Genomic DNA, 13090 nt, shown 5'->3' with positions numbered 1-13090 from the left:
AGAATATAGTCTGATATAGCGCTGGAAGACGAGCCCCCTAGGTTGGAAGGTACTCCAGATACACAGTGGCTGCAACAGTGGACTAGAGCATACAAATGGTTGTGAAGATGGAACAGGACCAGATGACGTTTCGTTCTGTTGTACACAGTGGTCACCATAAGCCCGAGCCAACTTGAGGGCAACTAACAACACCAGCGACATGTTGTAGGCGGTTGGGTAGAGCGGTCCCTGCCCTCATGGAGGATACGTTCCATCAGGAGAGGCAGGCATGCAGCAACTAGTTGTACAGCTAATATCATGCAGTTATGATAAATGCAACAGAAATTGTTACTGGGAGCCCCCACCTTGTCTGGGGAGTGACGGAAGGCTTTCTTGGAAAATAACGTTTGAGCCAAGGTCTGAAGTATGACTAAGTTCACGAGGAAAAAGGTGGGGGCTGGGAAGAGGGGGATTGTTTCTGAATGACCAGAGATCACACGCAGGGAAGAGCCTGGGAAGATGTGGGTGGAGCGCAAGGTGGGGAGGGCCTGGATCACAAAGGGTGTTGGAGCCAATGAAGGGCTGGAAGCTGGGAGCTGCCAATGGCCAATCAAAGCTTCAGAAAGAGCACTCTGACCATAGGGTGGAAAGTGGGCGGGTGGGGATGAGAGGGGGTGCAGGGAAACTCTTCAGGAGGAGGGACTGGTGGTTGAGGAGGAAAATGGTGGTAGTTTAGGGTAGAAGTCACTGAGGAAGACCTGAAGGCTGGAGGTTTGAGTTCACTCAGAGCTCCCTCAGAGGAAAGGCCTGGTGATCTAATTCCAAAAAATCAGCTGTTGAAAACCCCACGGAACACTGTTCTACTCTGAAACGTGGGGTTGCCGTGAGTCAGACCCAACTCGATGGCAACTGCTTTCTTTAGGAAATGGAACTGACAGGACTTGGAGATGAATTCAATATGGGCTGAGGCCAAGGGAGGTGTCAAGAATTAGGATTTTTATTAAAGGTATTAATATATGCTCATTGGATGGGTATGTCGTGATGGTTGGGATGTCTTAGATGAGAGAAGAAATCATGGTCTAAGCTTCCCTGGTGGGCGTGTGTGTACGTGTGCATGGGCTGGGTGTGGTTGGTGGTGGCAGGTGTGTTCTTCTTGTACACCCAAAACTAAATGCAGAATTTGGGATCTTGTGTGTTGGTGAAAACTTCCTCCCCATGCACTATGTGGCCTTTGGGAATCGTGAAACAGTGTCCCCCTGGGCTTTTCCTTTCCTTCTGAGTGAAATCGTTGAGGATGGTACCAATTTCCTAATAGTCCAAATTCAACAAAAATGCTACTTAACATTGTTAAAGTTTGATTTCAGTAAAATTCAAAACAGCTTCCTTGGCCAGTTGCCATTTTGAAAATCAATCCCACATTTCAGATTTGGTGGCAGCGGCATCCATCTGAGAGTATTTAAAAAGATCTGAGCGTTGTTGATAGAAAAATTGCTTTAAAGGAAGTGTCATTTACAGGGTCCTCATTACAGTGTTTATGGCAGGGAAGATTTGGAAAGAATTGAAGTACCCAGCCCAAAGAGGTTAATGGAAGCTGTGGTACATCTATAGGATAGGGAGCCCTTGGTGGCGCGGTGGTTTAGTGTTCTGCTGCTAACCAAATGGTTGCTGGTTTGAACCCACCCAGTGGCTCTTTGGCAGAAAGACCTGGCAACCTGCTTCTGTAAAGATTGCAGCCTTAGAAACCCCATGGGGGCAGTTCTACTCTGCAAATCGACTCCAAGAGCAAATAACAACAATATAAATGGGATGGAAATGCCAGGACCGGGGCTAGGGTGAGGAGAGTGAGGCACCTGGGGGAGGGTTACAAAGTTTAAGGAGGCTTTCACTCTCAGGTCCTGACCTTGCACTTGCACGACCTGGACAGTGAGAGCCTCCTCAAACTGTGGGCTGTAGGCACCTTACTGGTGGCATAGTGGTTAAGTGCTACGGCTGGGCTGCGGGACTGGGTACTGGGTTAGGCGCCTTACTGGAATACTCTGCATCTTTTGCAAGATTCTCTCGTAAAAGATTCAATGACAAGGGAAGTAGTCACACCATATTGTTAAGTGGAAAACAGTATGGAAAATAGAATCCCAAATATGTTTCTCTGTGTGTCTAGAGAGGAGCCCCGGTGGCGCAGTGGTTAAGCGCTTGGCTGCTAACCAAAAGGTTGGCGGTTCAAACTCACCCAGTGGCTCTATGGGAGAAAAACCTAGTGATCTGCTTCCGTAAAGATTACAGTCTAGGAAACCCTATGGGGCAGTTCTTCTCTGTCCTATAGGGTTGCTACGAGTTGGAATCAACTCAACAGCAATGGGTTTTGGGTTTGGCTTATGTGTCTAGAAGGAGCCCGGGTGGCAGCACTTGGCTGCTAACCAAAGGGTTGGCGGTTCGGACCCACCCAGTGGGTCCACAGAAGAAAGACCTGGTGATCTGCTTCCATAAAGATCACAGCCTACAAAACCCTATGGGGTAGTTCTGCTGTGTCACAGGAGGTCATTAGGAGCTGGAACAGACTCCGCGGCACACAACAAGAACAACCCATAAAGCAGTCACTTCCGAGTCTGCTCTCCCTGCCCTGGCAGCCATCGGTCGGCTCTGTTTCTGTGGGTCTGCCTATTCTGGACATTTCCTATAAATGGACTCATACAGTAGGTGACCCTTTGTGTCTGGCCTCCTTCACTCAGCATCATGTTTCTAAGGTTCACCCATGTTGTAGCATGTGTCAGTGCTTCATGCCCTTTCACGGCTGAATAATACTCCCTCGGACATATATGCCCCCTGTGCGTATCCGCTCAGCTGTTGATGGACGTTGGGATTGTTCTCACCTTTGGGCTGTTGGGAATGGCTCTGCGCCACATCGCCTTTGAGCTGTATAATCACTTAACCTCTCTGAGCCTCAGCTTTGTCATCTGAAAGAGGGGATAACAATGCTTTCCTCTGAGCATTGCTGTGGAGATTAAATTAGCAGTGTGTGTAAGCAATCGGAATATACAAAGAGGTCTTTGCCTCTAGAGGAACGTAAAGTTTTCTTTGTGACAGGTTGGAAAGTATCATTTATACAACCAGCTATGTGCAGGGAGACATTGTTATTGTTGTTGGGTCTCGATGAATCGATTTCAACTCATGGCAACCTCGTGTGACAGAGCAGAGCTGCCCCATAGGGGTTTCTTAGGGAAGTAGATCACCAGGTCTTTCTCCTGTGGAGCAGCTGGGTGAGTTCAAACCACCATCCTTTTGGTTAGCAGTTGATCACTTAACCTTTGTGCCACCAGGGCTCTTTTGAGGGAGTGGGGGATGTTTAAATCAGGAGTTACCTGCAAGACTCCCATCCTTAGGTCTGAGTTTCAAGTAGCTGAGCTGGCAAGGGGAGACAGTAGATTATTTGGGAAACCCCATCCCCAGGCCTGCAGTTAGGTCATGGGGTTCCCTTTGGTGGAGAGGCTCAGGCACGGCAGTCACATGGCACTGCAGCACGGTCCCTACCCCACACACCCTGCGGACACTGACGCCTGTGGCTCCAGGCCTTCAGGAAGTGACACCCCCTCTTCCTGGAAACTTGTCAACTGCCTGGGAAGTGATGAGAAACAGAAAAACGTGCACTCTCACCTTGGCCGCAGGAAGTGGAGCCTCCTTTGCTCTGGAGGCCACTGAGCTAGAACATCACCTTGTGGAGGTATCTGTTGTGCCTAGCAGGTGATCCTGCCTGCCCAGACCGTGGAGAAGCCCTTCCCTTTGGGGAGAGACCTGGGAAGGTTACACCAAAACTTCAAGACCAAAATCTCCCTAAAATGGAAACAACGGGATTTGAGAACTTGAGGCCAGATCATGACTTCAAGTTCGATTTGCAAGACTCACATCATTCAAATTTTGGAGAAGCAAGTAAAAGGCTGTGAACTCTACTTACCACGCCTCTGGAGGGCTGGCACGGCTCCTTCCGAATGAGCTCGCTGAGCTATCAGAGCTCTGGCAAATTCTACCACCTTCTGGGGTAGAAAAGGTAGCACAATGGTTAACTGCTTGGCTGGTAACTGCAAGGTCGGCAGTTTGAACCTATCCAGTGGCTCTATGGAAGAAAAGACCTGGTGATCTGCTCCCGGACAGATTATAGCCTAGAAAACCCTATTAAGCAGCTCTACTCTGTCCTATAGGGTTGAAACTTAATGGCACCCAGCAACAACATGTGGGGAGGGAAGTGTCGAAAGGGAAGTACTCAGTTCATGTAAAATGGCGAAGTTTCCTTATCTGGCCTCTCCTTCTTCCGGTGCCGCGTGTCCATGACTGAGTAGCCAGCCCACAGAGCGGACTGGAACTGGCGCTTTGGTTTTCCCCAATCTGGAGATGTTTTGGGGTTGTTTTTCACTTTGTTGGTCTTTGACAAAGTCTGCCTTTCCACTCAGTTCTGTAATATCACCTCCATTTTCTGATTTGCGTCATCCTCTGATGACGGAAAACTCATTTGATAGGCACCTACAGTATGCCGCGTGAGATGCTTTGAGGCCTTACAAAGGTTGCCTTCGAAAGAACCCCTGGGAGCGGAAGGTGATGGCCCTCTTTTACATGAGAGAATGGAAACTCAGAGGGGTGGTGTATGTTCCCCAAAGCCACACAGCTATTGAGAAGCAGAGCTAGAGTTGAAATTCAGATATATCTGACCAAAGTGAAATACTTGGTTTTCTACTATGCCACCCCCCCTTTCTGCTGCTACCTGGGGAGGGGCACTCACCAAGGTGAGGTGGGTTGCATCTGCTCACGTGTATCAGCTAGTCCCATTCAGTGGGCTGTTCTTGACTCAGGGGGTCATTGGCCTTTCTAAAGAAGTGGGTGTATCTTTTAAGAAGTAACATTCTTTGTTTTGGTTGCTGCTGTCTGCCTGTCTCTTTCTCTCCGTCTCCTTCAGCAGGAAGAATACTCTTGATCTTAGAATTTAGCATCTGCTCCTGTTTCCTTTGAAGGCCCGATCTGTACTTTCTAACCTGGGGTCCTAGATCAGCATCTGTGAATCCACCAGACACCAAGGACGTGGAGGGCACTGCAGTTAGGAGCATCCTGGCTGTGCCCTGTAGTAATGATGTTGACTTGGACAAGTTGCCTGGCTTTAGGAAACCGTAGCCTCCTCATCTCCAAAACGTGGATAATAGTAGGCCCAGCCTCCAAAGACCTGTTGTGATGAGTATGACATGAGCGCAGTGCTAGACAGGAGGGAAGTGTATGTTGTTAGCTGCTGCTTCGTTGTTGATGGTAACAGCTGCTTCAACAGACGTTTATTGATCATACTGAGCAAAATAAGCAAGGTACCTGCTATCAGGGACCTCATGTTCAGGTGGGAGAGAGAGAGATACAGAGTAAATAATGTATCTAAGAAAAAAAGAAAATTTCAGGTGGTAACAAGGTAAATAATTCCAGTGCTGTTCTAGTAGATTGTTTAACGACTGACTCTCCAGGAGTAGAAGCCATGATTTGTAGCATCTGTTGATTTTTGTGGTGTAAATACTCCCACGTGGCCAATTTCAAGCTACCCAAGTGACCAACGTGGTTGTAGCTGACTCTTAAAATACCCCAAAATTTTACACCTGGTTCTCAGGAGTCCATAAGAGCTAGCTCAAGTATACCACTGGGTGTGTGTAGACAATGCGATTCAGGAAAGACCTAAAAGAGCTGAGTCCTAAGTGCAAAGGTTCAGTAGAAGGGTGTTTCAGGCAGAGAAACCAGCTTGTACAAGGGCCCTGAGGTCGGTAAGAGCTTGGTGTATTCAGGAGACAGACTGGGGTGGCTGATGTTGGCAAGAGCCTATCGGGGTGGAAAGCTTTGTAGAACATGGCACCAAGTTTGGATTTTATTCTGAGGCCACAGGAAACCATCAGAAGATTTTAAGCGGGGAGTGTCTGGGTCTGATTTGCCTTTTTGAAAGATCCTTGGGCTGCTTTGTGAAAGACCAGCAAGAGCAGAAGTGGCTCCCCAGTGAGAGGGGATGCTGGCTTGGGGCAGGGAGCCAGCAAAGGAAGGGTGAGAAGTAGCTGGACTCAGGTAGAACTTTCAGGACATGACAAGTTATTTTATCTCCAGATGTTCCCTAGTTTTTATCATGAGTACACCCAGGATGTGATTTCTGCTTTTCTATCCTGGGAAGGAGGAAGTAGCCTCCACCATCTGGACTTGCTGTTTGTCCTATCTGCTTTGCTTCTCACTATGGTGTTGACCATCTCCTGATAAATCCAGGAGAGGAGGTGAGGAAATATGTTGATCTTGGGTCCTAGTGCAAAATGAAAACAAAATCTCTCTCCACACTGCCCTTCTCCCTTTTGACATGTCCTGTTCTTCAGGTTGCATGGGATAGAAAGATCGGCTTCTGACTTAGATTTCCGTCTTTGCCCTAGGCTGCCTCTTGAGGTGTATATCAGACACTTATGCAAATATTGTGGGTGTCAGGGTGGCAGATTATGAAAAAGGCTGTGACCTGGCTCTGCCCCACTCCCAGTCTGTCTCTTTGAATAGTTTTTAGAACAGGACACAAGAACGCCATCTTTTTAGTTTGGTGTTGTCCAGTGAAACTCTCTGCACTGATGGAAATCTTCTATATCTGTGCTGTCCGTTACGGTGACCACTAGCCACAGGTGGCTGTGGAGCACTTGAAATGTGCCTAGTGCAACTGAAGAACTGAACTTTTTTTTTTTTTAATTTAAATCAATTTAAACTGCAATAGTCATGTGTGGCTACCATATTAGACAGCACGATTGTAGACCCCATGTGTAAATCCATTGTCTTAGAGCCTTTCTTTGCCCCCCCCCCCCTTTATTTTGGCAATTGACTGAAGATTCTGTTGAAGTTTTGTAGAACTCCAGAGGAAGGGCAGAATTTTACTAAGTTGTCACTTGTAACAGTCTGCCCCCCTCAAATTACAGAGAAAGGAACTAAGTTCACAGAAGAATTAAATGATTTGTCTGGCAGTTCTCAGCTGGGTGGTGGCAAGACGGAAACCCATCTCCAAACTCTCAGGCTCAGTGTACTTTTTTCTTTTATTATTTTCTAAACCAAGGTTAAATTTCACAAGTTTTCTAGAAATTCATTCCTTCTATGAAATATTATGACATTGAAAATAAAGTCGAAGTCCCCTTTGACAACCTTTTCAATCTTGATCTCCTTCTTCATCCCCAGAGGTGATTATGGTGTGGTCTATTTGAAGTGCATCCTTTCACACCTTTTTCTATTGCAGTGACATATGTACAAATGGATAGATAGGAAATATTAAGCGTTTTTCTAAGTTATATCATACTTTTTCTAAGAATTGCTTTTCTCTTTAAACTACACAGCCTAGATTTTTCTGGGTCAGTTCACAGACCTCTACCATACTTTTAAAAAATGCTTCATAGTGTTTTATAGCCTAGACTTGTCATTATTAGTCATAGGCCTATTAATGTAACTAATTGTTCATTATTATGTTTGTTTCAGTAAACATTTTTTGTACACGTCTCCTGTATGCCCAGTGTTTTTCTAGGGCCCACACTGAGAAATGGAATTACTAGGTCATACAGTAGAGGCAGAGCCCTGGTGGCACAGTAGTTAAGAACTTGGCTGCTAACCAAAAGGTCAGCAGTTCAAATCCATCTGCTGCTCCTTGGAAACTCTATGGGGCAGTTCTACCCTGTCCTATAGTATTGCTTTGAGTCGGAATCGACGGGGTTTGTTGTGGTTTTTAGAGTACATGCATTTTTAGTTTTAGTAACTACTGCTCAAATATGCTTTAAAATTGTTATACCAGTTTATATTCCTATCAGCTATATGAGAGTGTCTGTTTTTCCACAGCCTCCAAAATGCTTGATATTATCAAATAACTACATGTGTACTAGTTTAGTGGGTGAAAAATGATGTCTCATAGTTGTTTAATTTGCATTTTCCTGATTACAAGTCAAATTTAAAATCTTTTCTATTCTAGTGACCATTTGTTTTTCTCTGAATTGCCCATTTAAATCTCTTTCATTTTTTTGTTGACTGGTTTCAATAATTCATTTAATAAATATGTGCTAGAATACCTACTACAGGCTAAGCACTATTTTGCATGCTAGGGATTTTGTGTTAAATTAAGTAGATCCTTGCACTGAAGGAGGTGACATTCTAGTTGTGGAAGAAAGGCCTAGACAAAAGCAATCAAGAAAATATATAGTATGTTTGATGGTGATAAAAAAAAAGGATATAGGGAATGTCAATTGAGAGTGGGACTCAATTTTAAATAGAATAGTCAGAGAATCTGGTCTTTTACCCATTCATTTGTAGCCATTCTTTATATATACTATGTACTAATCCTTTGTTACATGCTGCACATATTATCTTTCAGTCTTTAATTTTCTTTTGACTTAGGTTATGGTGCTTTTGTTATGCTCTTTTCTCTTTTTGAATTACCAAGTCGAACCGTGTTAGTTGGAATATTGTCATGTAAAAAGTGAAAGTTCTTTCACCTTTGGAGACAACCATTGTCAAGAACTTGGTGTTTATTTTTTCAGATTATATTCTGTCCTCACTACTGTGCAACACTCTACTACCCCCCACCACCAATTAAATATAGTTTCTGGCTGTTTTTCCATAAACACATTTCTGTTCTACCACGTGCTTTCTCATGGCTGCTTAATATTTCATTTAAGAGGGGATGCTGTTGTTTATCCAAACAGTCCACTATGGATGGACATCAGGGTTGCTTCTAGGTTTATGCTCTTCTAGACGGTGCAGTAATCCCATGTTGTTTCCGATGTCCATGAGCTTCTCTGATCTTTTTGTTTGCTGGATTTGAGCCACCACCACGTTACATGCTGTAATAATTTTATTTTCTCCCTTAGCTCCATGGCTACATGGAAAACAAGCCTCTGGGGCTTCAGATCTTCATTGGGACTGCCGATGAGCGGATCCTCAAGCCCCATGCCTTCTACCAGGTGCACCGTATCACAGGGAAGACTGTCACCACCACCAGCTACGAGAAGATCGTGGGCAACACCAAAGTCCTGGAGATCCCTCTGGAGCCAAAAAACAACATGAGGGCGACGTAAGGGCTGGTGGTGAGGGCGGTGGGTCTTTTGGGGAAAGTGAGTGAGGGCTGGGAAAGGGGACTCCAGGGAGCTGAAGGAAGAACCATGGATGGTGGTTCTCGGTCTGTGATTAACCCACAGTGATTTCTGTTTAAAAAGTACTGTATGTAAATAGAAGAGTCCTGATGGCACAGTGGTCAAGCACTCGGCTGCTAAGGGGAAAGGTGGGCAGTTCAAACACGCCCAGTGGCTCCACAGGAGAAAGACCTGGAGATCCGCTCCTGTAAAGATTACAGCCTGGCAAACCGTATGGAGCAGTCAGCTCTGTCACACGGGGTCATTGTGAGTCGAAATCAACTCAAGGGCAGCTAACAATAACAACAACATATATAAATATATTTCATGTGTTTTAGGAGGAAGACTACTCATATTACTTGGGTGAGGCTAAATTTGTTGGAATTTTAAAAATCATTTTGACTTAAAATTATTAAATAGCAAAGACAGATAGGTCAAAACTCACAAAGCTAATATGCATATGGCTAAAATTTTGTACAAATGTTTTAGGGTTTAAGAAAACTTTTTATTAGAAAACAGTTTCAAACACAGAGAAAAACTTCCAGAATCATACAAAGATCTCCAGTATGCTCTTCATTCAGGCTTACCGATTGTTAGCATTTTTGCTTTGCTTTGTCACTCCCTTTCTCACCATTTTTTCCTGACTTTTAGAGAATTACTTGCAGACATCCTGTTCTTTTATTTTTAAAAACTTTAGTTTGCATTTCTTAAGAAGAAAGAAGCTCTCATAAAACCGCGGTACAGTTGTCCAATTCATGATATTTAATGTTGATACATTACTCTTACCTAGTGAATAGTCCATATTCAATTTTTGCCAGTTTGCCTTTTTGAGTTTCTGAGATACTTTTCAGGGTAGAAAAGTTGGCATGAAAAATCTCCCTAGAGACGAAATTAGGGACTTTCACTAATAACTTGGTGTTTTTTTTTTTTCTTTACCCCCACCCTGGAGTAAATTTCTAGCTGAAATGTTTATCAGTATTTTGGAATTTGCCCCTGAGGGTAGCTGTAGAATTATTTTGGCTAAATAACGAAGGTGGTTTTGTGGGATGATTTTTCCTGCTCACTAAGATAGCCCTGGTGGCGCAGTGGTTAAGAGCTCGGCTGCTAACCAAAAGGTCAGCAGTTGGAATCTACCAGCCACTCCTTGGAAACCCTATGGGGAAGTTCTACTCTGTCCTATAGGGTCGCTGTGAGTTAGAATCGACTGGATGACAAAGAGTTTGGTTTTTCTGGTATGATGGCCAATTATAAACAGAGTTCATTACCCCCGGCAGCATCGACTGTGCGGGAATCCTGAAGCTTAGGAACGCTGACATCGAGCTGCGGAAAGGCGAGACTGACATTGGGAGAAAGAACACACGGGTGCGGCTTGTTTTCCGGGTGCACATCCCAGAGTCCAGTGGGAGGATCGTCTCCTTGCAAACTGCATCAAACCCCATCGAATGCTGTAAGTTGGATTCCAGGGGAGGGCATCTCTTGGAAAGTGTATTGTATGTGACCTGCCACCCTGGGTAATGTTGGGCTGGAGTCCCTAGGGTGGCCATCAAGAATACGGAGGATCCACAGGATAAATAGTTGGCCCACATTGACCAAAGGGACTGAAGCGATGACGCATACTTAAGAGTTTTCTCTCTGTTTCTATTTACTTCTGGAGAGTTTTGTGGCCTCACAGGAAATTAAAAAATAACATGGCTAATGAGGAGCCCAAGGCTTTGTTTAGAAGATTCAAAATGTATAAATGATTTTCTGCTATTACAAAGGGGAGATGGCAGTTGGAGTGAAGTCATGGTGAATCATCTTTTTTTCTTTTCCGCCCTTTCTTCCTTCAAGATAATAGCATTAATATCATGGCGCTCATTTATTTAGCGTTGACTCTGCTGGTTACTGTGCCAGGCACCCAACATGCAACATTTCACTGAGTCCTTGTGAGAATCCTTGGCAGAAGCTGGTGTCATTCCTTCCACTTTGCAGAAGAGAAGGGAGAGAGGTGAGGGTTGAGTAACCTGTCTACACGCAGAAAAAGTGGCAGGGCTGGGATTTGAACCTGAGCTTTCTCACCCTTGAGACTTGCTTCATTGCTATCCTCAGTCAATCCTGGCATGTTTACTGAGAGTCAGCTTGGGGTCCAGCGCTGTGTAGGAGCGGGGACCTGCATATGAGCCAGACATTTTCCTGTCCCCAAGGAGCTTACAGTCTGGTGGGGATAAAGACGCCCAAACAAATGGTTGTAAAGAAGCAGAAGTTTTTCGGAATCCAGAGTGAAGTTGCCAGGTTTTACCACTGATCTGCTGTGTGGAAAGGCTCTGAGCAGAAGCCTGGCTCAGTTCTTCTACTAGGTTTCAAAAGGAGTCGTTTCGAGCTCAGTCTTAGGTACTTTTCAGAACAGTTTTGCTGTTGGTTTTTGCAATTAAGCATGACAAAGCCTTATTATGTGCTCAGTTTTTGAACGTTTAGAAATTATTTTTTACAAAAAGAAAGCATAAAGAAGTAATAATAGGATTCCAGAAACAGAAACTATAATTTTTAAGTCACTTTTTCTAAGAATATTTTGTTTTTCGTTGTAGCAATCATGTTCTATATTAAATGGCATTACAGGATGTTTTTTCTCTTTTTACTGGACATTGTAAATTAGGATCACAAACTCAGTTGCCTTCAGAGGCCAGGTTGATTGTGGAAATGAGTGCTGTGGGTTAGGTGGTAGACAATAGAGAGTAGTGGAGACTGGGACCAGGATGGCCCATTCCTGATTTCCATGTGGGAACATAGGCACATAGATAACCAAAAAAAAAAAAAAATCTCCTGATTTATAAAAAATGGCAACAAATTCAAATTTTAAAAAATATTTTGTGGGTCAGACAAAATCTGCTAATGACTTCAGTTAATCCACAGTAGTCTTTATGAGACATTAATGCTCAGAGGGAGGGCATAAATATATTTTATGTGGGAAGAGTTGAGGAATCCTGGCCCTCAGGATTAGAAGCCAGCAAGGAGAGAGGATGAACCCTCCTTTGGTATTGGTCTTGGCTGGTCACTGGAAATGGAGAAGGAGCACTCTGGCTTCTTATAACCTTGCAAGTCAAGATGCTCATCCAGCTGAATGTGATGGCCAGTTTGTACTGTCTGCTCTTAGGAGACAGAAAGAGAGGTCCAACTGCAGATAACAAGGGAAAACATGTGTTGAAAAACATCATTGCCGAAACGTTGTAATTTCCCTGCTCTATTTTTTTTATCTACCCAGCAGACGCCACCCCTGACCCCAAATGCTGGTCCTGAGGGCCATCCCACCTGTCTTGGCTTTGAACATCTCAAGATGCTTTTGGCGGGAAACTCAGGCCCTTCCTCAGTGCTTTGGAGGATTTTGAGCAGATAAGGTTACCCCTTTCTGGCAAATTATTCACTTTTTAGGATGGGGCTATGGTTTGTAGCAAGGTGGGGAACAGGGGGCTTAAGGGGGGACCAATAGTAGCCCATGTTTCTCTCCACTTTCGGTTCCTCAAATCATCTTACGTCAGTCTGAAACTTTGAGGATCATCACTGAACCACGTGTAGCTCCATCCAGCAAGATCTTCAGGGTGTTTTAAAGTTGTTTGAACCTTAAAAATAATTTTTATCTTTCCTTTTCTTTTTAAAAAGCATTTGATTCAACTACCTTGTTTTGACAGATAAGGAAACTGAGACTTTTTCTCGTACGATGATTCACCCATTTTTTTTCAGTAGGTAGCTGACCCAGAGTCTCCAACTTTCTAGTTCTGGGAAATACCTTCTTCTTTTGGTTTCTTACAGTACCATGTTGGGCCACCAATTGGCCACTTTCTCTCTCACCCAGAATCTTCTGTCATTTTATTTTTTTTTCTTTGTTCTTTTTTCCTAGACCAAAGCCTGGTTGTTCAATCAATATTTATTGACTAGCTGACTTACTGTATAACCCTGGGGAGATATTCAATAAATACTTACTGACTAATTGTCAACAAATATTTATTGAT

The 13090-nt window shown here is 44.2% G+C and overlaps 1 protein-coding gene across 5 annotated transcripts in view; it reads left to right on the top strand.

Annotated features, from left to right (window-relative positions):
* Positions 1-13090, top strand: part of NFATC2 (nuclear factor of activated T cells 2) — a 187350-nt gene that overhangs the window by 66741 nt on the left and 107519 nt on the right. For all 5 annotated transcript variants that reach the window (XM_064276220.1, XM_010599436.3, XM_010599437.3 and 2 more), the window contains exons 4-5: positions 8847-9049; positions 10382-10554. In XM_064276220.1, the coding sequence (XP_064132290.1) occupies positions 8847-9049; positions 10382-10554 (376 nt within the window). The remainder of the gene's footprint in view (positions 1-8846; positions 9050-10381; positions 10555-13090) is intronic.

This window comes from Loxodonta africana, chromosome 24 (assembly GCF_030014295.1).
Source record: "Loxodonta africana isolate mLoxAfr1 chromosome 24, mLoxAfr1.hap2, whole genome shotgun sequence".
Taxonomy (NCBI): Eukaryota; Metazoa; Chordata; class Mammalia; order Proboscidea; family Elephantidae; genus Loxodonta; species Loxodonta africana.
The sequence above is the reverse complement of the archived record's forward strand: the minus strand, read 5'-3'. Positions and strand labels throughout refer to the sequence as shown.